Below are 13,667 nucleotides of genomic sequence, written 5' to 3'. Positions count from 1 at the left end.
TCTCCTCCCACCACCACCACCACCACCACCACCACCACCACCTCCCTTCTCCGGCGACCACCACCACATTCTCCGGCGAGCACCTCCGGCGACCACCACTACCTCTTCCGGTGAGCACCTCCGGCGACCACCACTACCTCTTCCGGCGAGCACCTCCGCCGACCACCACCACCTCCTCCGGCGAGCACCTCCGGCCACCACCACCACCACCACCTCCGGCCACCACCACCACCAACACCACCACCACCTCCTCCTCCTCCGGCCACCACCACCACCACCACCTCCTCCTCCTCCTCCTCCGGCCAACATGACCACCACCTCCTCCTCCACCACCACCACCACCACCACCAAAAAAAAGGCGAAATTCCGGCGGCCCCAGATCTAGATCTAGATCTAGATCTGGCCGCCACTTTTTTTTGAGTTTCGAAAAAAAATTCTGTGGCGCATATTGGCATGGTGCGCCACAGAAGTTTTAAGAGAATTCTGTGGCGCATATTGGCATGGTGCGCCACAGAAGTTTCAAAATTATGTGGCGCACGTACATATGCGCCACAGAATTCTAATACTAGTCGCGTGGTAACTGTGGCGACGGGCTCGTGCGCCACAGAAAGTGATTTTCGTGCGCCACAGTTAGCCCTTTTCCCACTAATGCACGTCACATCGCGCTCCAATCTAGGGTCGCCGCTGTCTTTGCGGTCGACATCCACTTGACAGTGACCAACTATTGAGACACTAAAGTGCCAAAAGGTGATGATGCAAGGGACGCGGGTAGAGTTGCCGTTGTTTGAGGGGCTAAATCATTAAACATACGACGGGCAGTAAATATTATGTATTTACTATTAGGTATAAATATATTTGAGTAAATAAAAGTTTTGTCGAATGTTTAGGTGATTTCGTCTAAACATGTCTCTCCGAAAGCAGAGCTTCATCCTATGACAACCCTAGGACGGCACGAGGAGCCATCGGAACTATTCATCTGTCTCTCGGGCTCGGCTCCGTGTGCCTGGGATAGTTTTGTGCTCTTTCGGGGTTGGCTCCACGAAAACTGCAATCTGATGGTTCCTAACGGGTCTCACAAAGAGGTGCTTCATGCTAGGCCACAACACGAAGACCAGCCCGGCATCCAATCTCTCCTGGGAGAGTCAGGCCTCCGCACCAACATGGACAAATGCTCAGCGAACCTCATATGATGCGCTGATGCTGACAGGATCATCATAGACCAGGAGTTGCAATGCCATGTGGTACCATTCCCTCTGCGGTACTTAGGGCTTCCCTCACCTTGAGAAAACCGAATGTAGCGCAGCTTCAGTACCTTGTGGATAATGTGGCCAATAAGTTACCAGGTGGAGGGCCTCGCTGCTAGACAGAGGTGGAAGACTTGAGCTGGTCCAGGAAACTCTCTCCGCAATGCGAATCTTCGCTGTGATGTTCCTTGACCTCCCGGTTAAGACGTTGGTAGTAATCGAGAAGATTATCAGAGGTTTCCTTTGGAAGGGAAGGAAGGGCGTCAAGGGTGGTCACTGCTTAGTGGAGTGGAGAAAATTATGCGCCCCCAAGGAGTGGGGCGGTCTTGGAGTCCCCAATCTCAGGATAATGAACTTGGCCCTGGAGCTAGGTGGTTGTGGCTCCAACGAGTTGATGACTCCAGGCCGTGGAGTGAGTTCAAAAATCAGGTCCCCACTATGGTGCGACACCTTTTCGAAGGGGCAACCTACTCCGTGATTGGGGATAGAAAGTCCACATTCTTCTGGACTGATAAGTGGCTACCAGATGGACGAATGCGTGATATTGCACCAAATCTGTTTGTGGCAGTGCCAAAGCGCGCCCTCAGGCTGCGTAGGGTCCATGACGGGTTGGCGGGAGGATGGTTGGACGACATTTCTCTGGATCTAGGTGCACCGGCGATCAAGGAGCTGTTCCAAGTGGCAGATCGGCTGGTAGATGTTGCCCTCTCGGAGGGTGTGGATGACAGTTTTCGTTGGGGCTGGGACAAGAGCTACACGTATTCTCGGCACGATAGGCCCCACCAAACTGCAGGGTCTTCCTCTGGTTAGCGACAAGAAACCGATGCTGGACGGCGGACATGTCGAGCAGACGGGTCTCCCGCACCCGACGGCATGCCCATTCTGTGACCAGGAAGAGGAGTCGATGGACCATTTGCTGATGGGTTGTGTTTTAGCACGAGAGGTTTGGGGCACATGCCTGCGATGGTGAGAAAAGCTTGAGTGGATGCCACAAGCAAACACATGCTTAGTTCGCTGGATACAAGAGAAGCGGGGCGGACCGGGGAAAGGCCACGATTTCTGGACAAGTATCACACTTATATGCTGGTGTCTATGGCGCCACCGGAACGACGTGGTTTTCTGATGAGGCCGAGCTCTGGAGAGCTGCTGGGTTGTTCAAGGACGCCCTCACAGCAGTGGATAAGTGGAGATGCCGCGAGTAGTCCCGTAGCGTGTGTGATGTCTAGATGCAGCGTGGGATTACACTCTATGGCGTCTATGCCTAGAGTGTATTGTCAGTTGTGACGCTGGCCTTCTGGCTTCTTCTTCTATGAAACAGATACGTCTCTGCAAAGTATTCTTGAAAAAAAATCTGTCCTATGAGCTCCCTGGAGGGCATCCGACCTAGCAAAGGAAGTTAGGGTAGGCTAGATATGAAATCTAACAAAAATAAAAATAAACCAAACAGGTATAACAACGTTGCTAAAATGTTATGGAGATTTTTTTTTTAAAAAAAACATTACTGCACAGTGCACACTAGTACGGCATCTTGCTTTGGGCAATTGGGCGGTTCCTACTTGGTATCCCCCCGCGCATTGGGCCAAGCCGGCCGGCGCGCGCCCGCAAGCCATACAAAACCCACACGTACGTCCGGCCGCCATCATACCCCTTTCCACCCTACGCGCGCGGCGCGCATCATCCCACGCTCCGCCCAATTGCCCGCTCCCGCTCCGCCACATAGCAAACCTCGCTCGTTTGGCGCTACCCAGTTTCTTAGCTTGAACTGGCCCTCCTCCTCGTGATCTCCTCTCGGCTCGGCTTTGCCTTCGTCTCCGAGGACAAGCGCGCGTGCGGTGCCGTCGGCGGCGACGCGCGCCGCGTGCTAGCCTCCCCGCCGGGCCGCGTCCGTTACCGGCAAGTGAGGCCTGCAGGCGCCTCGTGATCGGCCGTCCGGCCGTGATTTCCACGTGGGTGCTGCTGCATTCACGAGGACCATCATGGGGCTCGTGGGCGGCATCCTCGGCTTCGTCGTCGGCCTCCCCATCGGCCTCGCCGCCGCCTACCTCGTCTACCTCCGCTTCTTCGCGCCTCGCCGCCGGCTCCAGGTGACCACTGATCCATTAACCATCCATGCATACCATTCGTCTCTCCGTGCTTTCTTCTTCCTCGTTGCCGCGCGCATTAAATCTGTGAGCAACTCCGACGCACCGGTCGTCGTGCCGCAATCGTATCACACCACACGGTTAGTTGGCTTCGATCTCCGTGAGCACGGAGTCACACCCGTGCCAGCTACCGGTGGAGGCCGCCCGTGCGTGTGCGCCACCCATGGATTTGATTTGACGGGAATTGTCTCGATCGCTAGACTTCCACAAGAGTAGTTGCCATATCGTGTGACGTACTACGTGGGGAGACGATCACCATCCTGTCCAGTGCAGCCGTGGCGCCGCGCGTGCCGTGCGGTGCTCCAACTCGAACAAGTCCATGACTTAGCCGAGCTGCTAGTTCTGACGACTGATCAGGCACGTCGTCCATCGGCCCCCTTTTCGTCGGCACTTCCAGCTTTCAGCAGCTTGCTGTTGCGTATCCGATTCCACACTTCGACATATTCCCCAGCTGCCAATTGTACATTTGCTTGCTTGCTTGCTGCTTCCCGATTGATCGATCGCATCGATCGTACCGGACAGCTAGACTAGACATGCCACTTTATCTGATGGAGCTGCTGCTGCACTGGACGATGCGTTCAGTTCCTCACCGATTAATACAGAGAAAGGGTCGCGCGTACGTGTTGGGCTCCGGCCGGAGGGACGGCGACCTGGCGATCGAGATCTGGGAACCAGATCACCGCGACGATTACACTGTATTAATCGCCGAGAAGGACGTGCTACATGGCTGGCTGAACGCGACAGAGCAAAAATCCAATTTGGAAGCTTGCCAATTGCCAGTGCCAGACAATCTATCTGCCTAGCGTCCTGCCTTTAGTTCTTGACATCGATGCTATATCCGGCGTACTTTGTTGAAACCTTTTTTGCGTCCCGGATAAAAATAGGGTTGCTTACTTCGTAAGAAAAGGAAAGAATCATATCTGCGGCGTTAAGTTATTGAGAAAAGAAAAGTCTGAACCACCACAGTGAGTTTATGTTACTGGAGGTAATCTGATTCGTAACCACGCTAACCCCTATGGTGGAGTAGCTAGCATGTTCCAGAGTCCACACAAATTCGGGTCAAAAGTAGCACGGGGAAGAAAGCCCATGCATACCTACACCCATCGAGGTTTGATTTTTCGAGACCATTTATGTGGCATTGGAGGTGTGCTGAACAAGACTCTTCAAAAGGGTGGATGTGGTGCGTCATCTTATGAATAAAATCAAGGGCAGGTTACGACTCCTTGAAAGGATGATCGGAAAGAAAAAGAAAAGACTCCTTAATTAACAGGTTGCGACGTTGTATTTGATACGCATAATTCTCAAAAAACCACCATCGAAATGAAATGCCCTCTTAAACCCTATGGCATTATACATAGAAAAGCTACAAGAATTTGGATGAAACGGTGTTTGACACCGCAGAACAGGGACGGAGACAAGGGGAGGCGAGGGGGCGGGGGGGGGGGGGGGGGGGGCGCCCCCCTATGCTCATGATTTTCCTTTAAACACAAGTCATGGCAACTCCTTATTTGTGTGATTTTAGCTAGTTCTGCCCCCCCTCATACTAGGATTGCCCCCCTTATACTTCATTCCCGACTCCATCCCTGACGTAGAAGAACAAACAAGGAAAAGGTATTTTTAGCAAGAAGGTTTGAATGTATATAACTTTTCATCTAAAATAGTGTGGAAATTATTCATAGAAAACGTTCCTAAGGATTTCTGTTTCATGTGAATCAAACCACCTACTCAGGAAATATTCCTACATTTCCAATCCAAATATTCCAGAATATCTATCAAATTCTTTTGAATGAAAAAGGACCTTATAGTGTATGCAAAAGATGGAATCAAAAAGATGCAGGATTTTTCAAACAAAATGCACAATTGAGATCTCATGATTTAGTAAAATACAAAAAAATCAAATTTTGTTTGCATGGTGCTTTGGATAATCCAAACAAAAACTATGTAATTTCTAAGAGAAAGGAGGAGGATGCTCTAAAATGATCATGATCAACAAGGTCCAACCTATTGCTATGAATCCTTTTCAAGCTATGGTGTCAAAAGGCAATCCATAGAATTTTGTGTTATATTTGCCTTGATTCTAATGGTTTCCATACACATAATTGGCATATCAATTTAAACTCTAGAAAAAACTTGTACTACATCTGGACCAAATTAATTGATGCAACTTAGGAGTACACTTGCACTCAGCATAATATATGTTTGCGTCGATTGACTTGGGCCGGAGAGAGTAGCGAATCCTTCAATCCAAAACACAAAAAAAGAATAAGCGCTATCAAATATAATATAAGATTGTCTTCTTTTACCGGAATTTTTTTTTTGCGAAAGTTTTTACCGGAAATTTTGAAAGACTATGTTACTTAGTTGCACAAACAACTAGTACATGAAAAAGAACATAAATTGCAACACATATAAGATAAATAAAAATTAACATAAAGTAGATCAAAAACGTGAAAGTCCAAAAATGTGCAATTTTCATAAATGAAAAATATAATTAAATGAACAGTGCAATTGTAACAAATATCAAACTAGAAAAAACAGATAACAAAAAATTGACTAGAACTTCACACAAGTGACCAAAACTTCACATTAAACGATTGAAACAATACCGAGTAAAAAAGATTTATTTTAGACTATTCCGATATAACATATGTCAATTATGTACACAGTCAATAATTTGGTATTTATTGCCACCCGATATGCATTTTGGTTGGTGTCTCTTTAGTTGTTATGCATTTCCATAATTTTGTTGTTTCCAGGATAGTGAATGCATATGTTTTTTATCGATTTGAAAGATGCTATTGTTTTGGGGAGACCTTTTCTAGCAAATGTAGAGGTTCTTATCGATTTGAAAGATGCTAAGCTGATGTTTCAGTTTGGTGAGGAGAAGTACCATTTGTCATGAGGCATCCAACTCACCTTCCTCACTGTCCAATTTCACCCTTGATTTAATTGATGAATGTGTCATAGTATTCGTTTTTTAAAACATTAAACCTCTTTTGTACCGGTTTTTTCACCTGCAAACGGTTTTTTTTACCTTGGTTTTGCTGACATGGACAGCAAATCCTCCACGTGGACAGACAAGTCTCTCAGATTTGCCACCTCAGCTCCGGCTCAACCCCACCTCCTCACCGCTCTCTCTCCTCCAACCTTCCTCGGCGGCGGCTTCTCCGACGACTCTCTTCTCCGGCGGCGTAAGCCATGAGCAGCAATGGAAGAAAATCCACAAGGACCCGAGCAGTAGGCATAGCCCACGCACCACCCATCCACCTCTACCACTTCCCCAACACTCACAGGCGGCCGTCACTCCCGGTCCCGACCGCGGCGCCCCAACCTAGACGGCCGCCCCTCCGCCCATCCCCTATAATCCGGCGATGACGGCTACAAGAGAGGATCATCTCAAGCCCCCAGCGCGCGCAACCTCCCCTGCGCCGGTAGATGGCATCGGCCTAGGCACCAGCAACTCGTGACCGCGCCGCCGCCGGTGGAGCCTGGGGAGTCCGACCACGGATGCGATTTGGATTCTAGCTGGGACTTGCTCGATTTTGCGCTCGTTCTTTCTGCTGGTACGCAATTTGGGAGTTCTTTGGATGGGTTCAGGGGATTTAGGGTATTTTCCATGATATTATTGGTGAATGAAATTCTCTTCAGTATGACAGTATCGTGACCTGTCCTGACACATTTGGAGAACATTTGATCTTCAGAAACTATAATGGAAGGTTCCAGGGTGAATCAGATACTAGACTATTTCAAAACCTACCAATTAGGCCTCATATAACTTGTGTACATGGAGGGTTTCGGAGGCTTCACATGGTAGTAGATCGGATCAAAGCAAATTATCTGCGTGGCTTCACATGAAAAATGTTACAGTTATTGGCACTTATTTTGAAACTATGCAAGATGAGATACTTAATGGCAGTTTCTCCTATGGATAGACTATTAAAGTTGATCAACATTATGTTCAAATGAGATTGTTGATGATTGACTTTGCAGGATCCTATCATTAGACCTCTACGAGATTTAGACTCTGAGACATTACAGAAGATGATGCCAGACGTTCCATTATGGGTCAAGTGTCCAGACTATGAAAGGGTTGGTACCCAGTACACTACTGTTTCAATTATTTACCCTTTGTTGTTTCAGGATTAATTGATTTATTTATGGCATTTCACTTATTTTTGCAGGTTGACTGGATGAACAAGTTTATTTTTGATATGTGGCCTTTCCTGGACAAGGTTCTTATAACTAATGTTTTCAGTGTGTTACTCCCTGCTTCATCAATTTGTGTGATGTATACGTTTGGTTCGGAACATGATCAGGCTAACAGTTCTTCCTCCCTTCATAACAGGCAATATGCAAAATAATAAGAAGTGTAGCAAAGCCAATATGTGATCAATATGTTGGAAAATATGGTATTGAATCAATTGAATTTGGAAACTTAACACTTGGCAGTCTTCCACCTACACTTCAAGGTGTGTAATTTTTCTTAAAACACTTCCTATTCTGATGCAATTTTTTCAGTGGGACAACTATGTTATCTCCTCAAATGAGGCTTATCATCACTACAAAAAGGATACTCCGCCTCTAGTCCTTTTTAATTGACTCAAATTTAGTACAAAGTTGTACTAAATCCGAGTCAATTAAAAGAGACCGGAGGGAGTACAATGTTTTTTGATCTCATAAACTTCAACTATACAATATGAATAGCTAATATTGACATGCCAATTCAAAATCTGTAATGTACACTCATCGCTCACTGCAGTCTAATTTCAGTGGCGAGATTGGACTTAACAACCTTCATTTAGTCATAATATGAGACTGTTAGGAGGTGTTCTGTTAAGCCCAATCGTTCCTACAATTCAAGTCTGCGATATGTATTTGATACTTCTGTCGCTATGCATTGTTTTAACCTATTTTTAATCGCTGTCAAAAATTAATTATTTTACTTCGGTTCCAACCTTTGTATTATCGAAGTTTTCTGATTGTCATGTAGATATTTAGGATGTTCGGTTTTTCAAGATATTTTCCCTCCCTTTATATTTCCTCCTTTGAACAAACAGGAATTAAAGTTTATGAAATGCGAGAAAAAGAGCTGGTAATTGAACCTGTGATTCGGTGGGCTAGCATAGCAAATGTCACAATGAATGTGAAGGTGCATTCATTTGAATTGTCTGCCCAGGTTAGTTTTGGCTCGGGCTGCATTATACAGACAACATGTTTACATACTTCCGCATTATGCAGACCTCTGACGTGATCATATTGCTATTTTCAGCTTTTAGACTTGCATACAATGCTGACACCACGTGTGACTCTGAAGCCACTTGTGCCAAGCTTTCCCTGCTTTTCCAACTTGTGTGTTTCACTGGTGGAGAAGGTATAAATCTGTTTCTTTAATGTGCAGATGCGCACATAACTTCTATCATGTTTGCAATCGCAACAAACTAGGTATATATTCACTAAATAACTGACCCGAGTTCCCTAATTATGAAGCCGCATGTTGACTTTGGGTTCAAATTGCTGGGTGGAGATGTCATGGCGATTCCTGGTTTGTATCGGTTTGTCCAGGTAGTTCTTTGTGCCCTCCTATATAATCATACTTGGTTGTAAATTGAATATAAATGTACTCGGATGATTTTGTAATTACCGCCTGATAACTGTTGGTAATCCATATACCTGGCTCTTTCTGGACTTAGCTACTTTTTTTTTCTTCTATTTTGCAGGATCAAATAGCAAAGCAAATTGCAATTCTCTATCATTGGCCTAAGGTCATAGAAATTCCTATTTTAGATGGGGCAAGGTAATATTCTCTAACGTTATCCAAACAAGTATCTGCCATCACTTAAGTTATATATATCAAGTTGAATATCCTTCCGCTAATATGAAGTCAAAGAAAATGTGCAATATACCAGTATTTTGTTTCCATGACAAGATAAACATGAATTTAGGCCCCCTTGAGTAGTTTGTTATCTTCAGTTACAATCATATATGATGTCAATATGTACCACCCACATCAGCAATTTGGAAATAAGATAATATCCAGAGGGGATTCTTGGGTCTTGGCTTGAAAAGAAAAGGTTTTCGAAAGAAATGCCGAAGGGGTCTTAGGTAATGAGCTTTGTTCAGAACGTCTTGAGACAGTTCGCTCGATATGAGTTGTGGGCGTTAGATCTTTGAGAGTGACAAAATAATGTAGGAATTACGGCAGGAACCATTCATTCAACCTTTCACCAGCTCATTTGCCCAGCGCTGTTAGTGAAGAAGAGGGTGCTCCGCATTGGAGGCAAACAGATAGTACTTACCTTTACTCATGGAAAGAAATGATGCGGTAACTATATACGGTCTGGTGTAACCGCATTGGAGGCAAACAGATAGTACTTACCTTTACTCATGGAAAGAAATGATGCGGTAACTATATACGCTCTGGTGTAAATAGATAGATCACTTACCTTTATTCATGGAAAGAAATAGTGGGGTTATTAACTAATTATAAGATAGATTGGTGTATGGCTTGATGAAAGAAAATTATTTTGCTAAAATGCGACATGCACGGTTTCTCACAGCTGAAGCAAATACTTATTCTTTATTATTGATTTAATCTGGTTTAATTTAGACTTGAGAAATAGTTATTGATACAAAATTATGAATCATGCTGCAGTGGAGCTACAAAGAAACCAGTTGGGATATTACACGTGAAGGTAATTCGTGCCATGAATCTTCCCAAGATGGACTTGCTTGGAAAATCTGACCCCTATGTCAAACTCCGGCTGAGTGGAGAGAGACTGCCCTCAAAGAAAACCTCTATTAAGATGAGCAACCTGAATCCTGAATGGAATGAACATTTCAGGCTTGTTGTCAAGGATCCCGAAACGCAAGTCCTTGAGCTCCAGATGTTTGATTGGGAAAAGGTTTAGCATGCTGTACGCAACTTAATTACCTTCTGTCATTTTTTTACTATTTCTTAAACACTCATACTATAAGCTAAAGACAAGGTATCTTGTCATTTTTGAAAAAAATGTGTTTTTCCTGCTTCCGAAATTTGCTGGATACATCAGAGACCAACCAGTTGTGCTCTATGTGCAGCTCAAAATGCATGATAAAATGGGCGTGCAACTAATTCCCCTCCGCTCGCTTACTCCTTATGAGAGCAAGTTGTTCACACTGGACCTTCTCAAAAGCATGAACCCAAATGATCAGCAAAACAAGAAGAATAGAGGAAAGCTAGTCGTGGAATTGACATTTGATCCTTTTAGAGATGACAACAGCATGAGTGCTGTGAATTCAGATGGTGAAGGCAATATCAGTATAAAAAGGGATGTCCCACCTGGTGGTGGGGTGCTGTTAGTTTCAGTAGAAAATGCAGAAGATGTTGAAGGGAAGCGTCACACTAATCCATATGCCGTGGTTCTTTTTAGGGGAGAGAAGAAGGAAACTAAGGTTAGTTTTAATCCCGTTACTCCCATGATCTTTTTAATCTCCATTACCAAACCTAGCAAAGCTGCTTCTTAAGTTTGACCATATTTTACATAGTGATATTGTTGTTCCAATTTAGACAAAATGCTATCTTACGATGACAATTTTATCCTCTTAAAATATCAATTGTGTTTTATCTGTCGTACTTGCCATCATATTAGTTACTTGCTATTTTTTTTTGTTTGTTTGAAAGTAACTTATCACGTGTACCACGCGATACTTGCTATTTTATTAGTTAGGTGATTTATTATATCATTTTCTTCCTAGAGCAACTATGTACCATTATGATTAGTAGTATTTTTTTTTACCAAGGATGGTAATAGTTGCAGCTCTTAAACAGAAAGTGACAGCTTAATTCATATAGCCAGAAAATAGTGACAACTTAGTTCATATAGCCAGAATGTAGTGACAGCTTAACTCATCTAGCCAGAATATAGTAACAGCTGAAAGTAAGTAGTACGCCAATTCTTGGGACTGCTAGCATGTCTGCATATTAACTTGCAGAAGCTGTATTGTCATTTTTTTAGAGATGGAGGCTGCCAAATTTCTTAGCCAGATCTCTGTCTTGATGAATTCTGCAAGCGAAAACTTGGCTGACAAGTCCTAGGCTGCTGAGTGCTGACAGTTCTGAATCGCTGAACTGTCAAGTCGCAGATAAGACCACAGATATGTCAACCAGGTCTGAATTCAGAAGTATTCGCGTTCAGACTCGACAGCAGGTTGTAGGATAAGTTCACTGTCATGGAAAATAAAAAGTCCAGGAACTCGCCCTGCTACTGCTGCCAACTGTTGACATTTGACAGTTAAGTGAGAAAATGCACCGCAGTGCTAGTGGCAACTTGTCTGTCCACAAACCTGAACAGAAAATTTTGCTTCTTCTGATATTTTGACACGGCAACCTAATCGTTTCGCGGTGCATCTACCGAAACCCACAGATCATGACCAGCTACCGATCCACGTCTATGTGTGTACCCCCTGCAGGTGATCAGGAAGGCGAGGGACCCAAGATGGAACGAGGAGTTCCAGTTTGTGGTGGACGAGGCCCCCGTGGACGAAAAGATTCACATCCAAGTCCGGAGTAGACGCCGGGGGCTCCTCCCCTTCCACAACAAGGTCAAACGCTTGGCCACCGTCAGGTTTCGCGAAGGTTCTGCGCTCGGCGGCCATCCATCGTTCCCTCCCTGACGCCAACGGCTGTTTTTTTTTTTGGTTTTGTTTCAGGAGTCGCTGGGGCACGTGAACATCAACCTGGTGGACGTGGTGAACAACGGGCGGATCAACGAGAAGTACCACCTCATCAACTCCAGGAACGGGAAGTTGCACGTCGAGATCAAGTGGAACACCGTGTGACGACTTTGCTCCTGTACATTATTAAGCTGAACCATGCTCATCGTCGAGGTATTTTGCTTGCGGACCCTGTATGTGGATGTTGCTGTAGCTTTTCTGCTTTTGCGTCCAGGTATTTTGCCTTTGCTACTTTGGGCGCTTTTGGCGTGCGGTGTAACATACAGTAGGGCCTTTGTGCCCCCCTGAGAACTATTTGGAGCATGATAAAAGGTGCTGCGTTTTGCTCCACTGCCTGGGTCGCATGCTTTTTTCACGCGGCATCTTGTCAAGTCTCTTTAGTACCACGAATGTAAATTGCAGAAGTGGAGCCTGTCGGCTTGGGCTGTTTTGGTTTGTTCATTGCCAGTTCATGGCAAGCTATATTTTGCAGAAAGTATTGGTACCCGTAAATTGGCACTCATTTGGTTCTATGCCGCCGGGTTTTCTTTCAGTGTTGATAATTTTAGTAAAATGTGCTACAATTTTATTTTTTTGAGGCTCTACCCTGACCACCTTACTGAATTTCGACCTGACATTCCTGAACAACCAAACCCAAGTTGATAGAACCCGCTATAATGCTTTTGGTGTCGCAGCACGCAATCATATCATTATCGCAGGGCGGGAAAGTAAAGTCCCTTGACCGCCGCCTCAAGTTCGTCATTGAGCTACCGCGATGCAACTGACGCCGGCACCAGATCCATTTGGCAGTGATAACATCATTAGCAGAAAGTGGATAGAAATGTCTTTTGGCAACGAAGTTCCTTTCTCTGCTTTCTGCACATGCAATCCAAGGCCCATCCATTTTGCAGGCCATGGTTTCCAGCAAGGTTTTTGTTGTTGTTGCGGAACAGCTCCGGTTTCAGTCAATTCGTTAAGGTTCGGTCATTACAGACACAACAGAAGGAAAAAATGTAGGAAATTATTTGAGCTCCACACTGACGCCATTGGACCTTGATTCGAGCTCACTCGACTGGAGAACCTCTCACGTGTGCTAGCTCATCCACCCAGAAAAACTGATCATAGTGCATAGAGTCAACGACATAAAAGAGTGATCGGATCCCCATGATCCCCAACCCCAAAGCACACGCAAAACAAAACACTAAAGAACCGCACACGATGCAAGTGAGCATGGGATCCATCACCAAACACTTTCTTTTATCACCAAACCTGTTCCCAAAACAGGCATCTAACCACGGTCTACTCTTATCTCTACAGATCATACAATAACCTCTGCGTACGTGCCGGAGCTTAACTCTGCAGGACTAGATGCAGTGAAAACCACAGGGTTAACTTAACTGATCACTCAAGTGAGGGAGTCATGAACTAGTCTCGTGCTTACCAACAGAAAATCACATGGACCACTACTTTTAACATTGTCCACTTGATCTGCTTCTTTATGTTGGTCAATGTCAGGGAGTAAACGCAAGTAATTACGCCTCCGCTTAATTGGTCCGTGATCCAAAATGTTCTGTTGCTGGCAACGTAAACA

The 13,667-nt window shown here is 45.2% G+C and overlaps 1 protein-coding gene across 2 annotated transcripts; it reads left to right on the top strand.

Moving 5' to 3' along the window:
* The first annotated feature begins 2,908 nt into the window (after nt 1-2,908).
* LOC127312309 (synaptotagmin-3) lies at nt 2,909-12,427 on the top strand. 2 transcript variants are annotated; one of them, XM_051342844.2, is made up of 12 exons: nt 2,909-3,328; nt 7,376-7,474; nt 7,567-7,617; nt 7,731-7,854; nt 8,443-8,561; nt 8,655-8,756; nt 8,873-8,947; nt 9,103-9,179; nt 10,038-10,287; nt 10,463-10,816; nt 11,834-11,965; nt 12,074-12,427. In XM_051342844.2, exons 1-12 carry the CDS (start codon nt 3,221-3,223, stop codon nt 12,200-12,202), a joined length of 1,620 nt encoding a protein of 539 aa, XP_051198804.1. In that variant the 5' UTR covers nt 2,909-3,220; the 3' UTR covers nt 12,203-12,427. The 2 variants fall into 2 exon arrangements, with proteins under 2 accessions (XP_051198804.1, XP_051198806.1); XM_051342846.2 differs by lacking the exon at nt 2,909-3,328 and adding an exon at nt 6,493-6,948.
* Nucleotides 12,428-13,667: the final 1,240 nt, after the last annotated feature.

This window comes from Lolium perenne, chromosome 7 (genome assembly GCF_019359855.2).
Source record: "Lolium perenne isolate Kyuss_39 chromosome 7, Kyuss_2.0, whole genome shotgun sequence".
NCBI lineage: Eukaryota > Viridiplantae > Streptophyta > Magnoliopsida > Poales > Poaceae > Lolium > Lolium perenne.
Note: the sequence above shows the minus strand (reverse complement) of the source record. Positions and strands in the feature narration are given on the sequence as shown.

Bases quoted from the DNA above. Each gene is read 5' to 3' on its own strand.
- LOC127312309 (XM_051342844.2), top strand. From the start codon at position 3,221: ATGGGGCTCGTGGGCGGCATCCTCGGCTTCGTCGTCGGCCTCCCCATC. The intron at 8,562-8,654 runs GTTAGTTTTGGC...TGCTATTTTCAG, and splicing joins CATTTGAATTGTCTGCCCAG to CTTTTAGACTTGCATACAAT. The intron at 10,817-11,833 runs GTTAGTTTTAAT...TACCCCCTGCAG, and splicing joins GAGAGAAGAAGGAAACTAAG to GTGATCAGGAAGGCGAGGGA.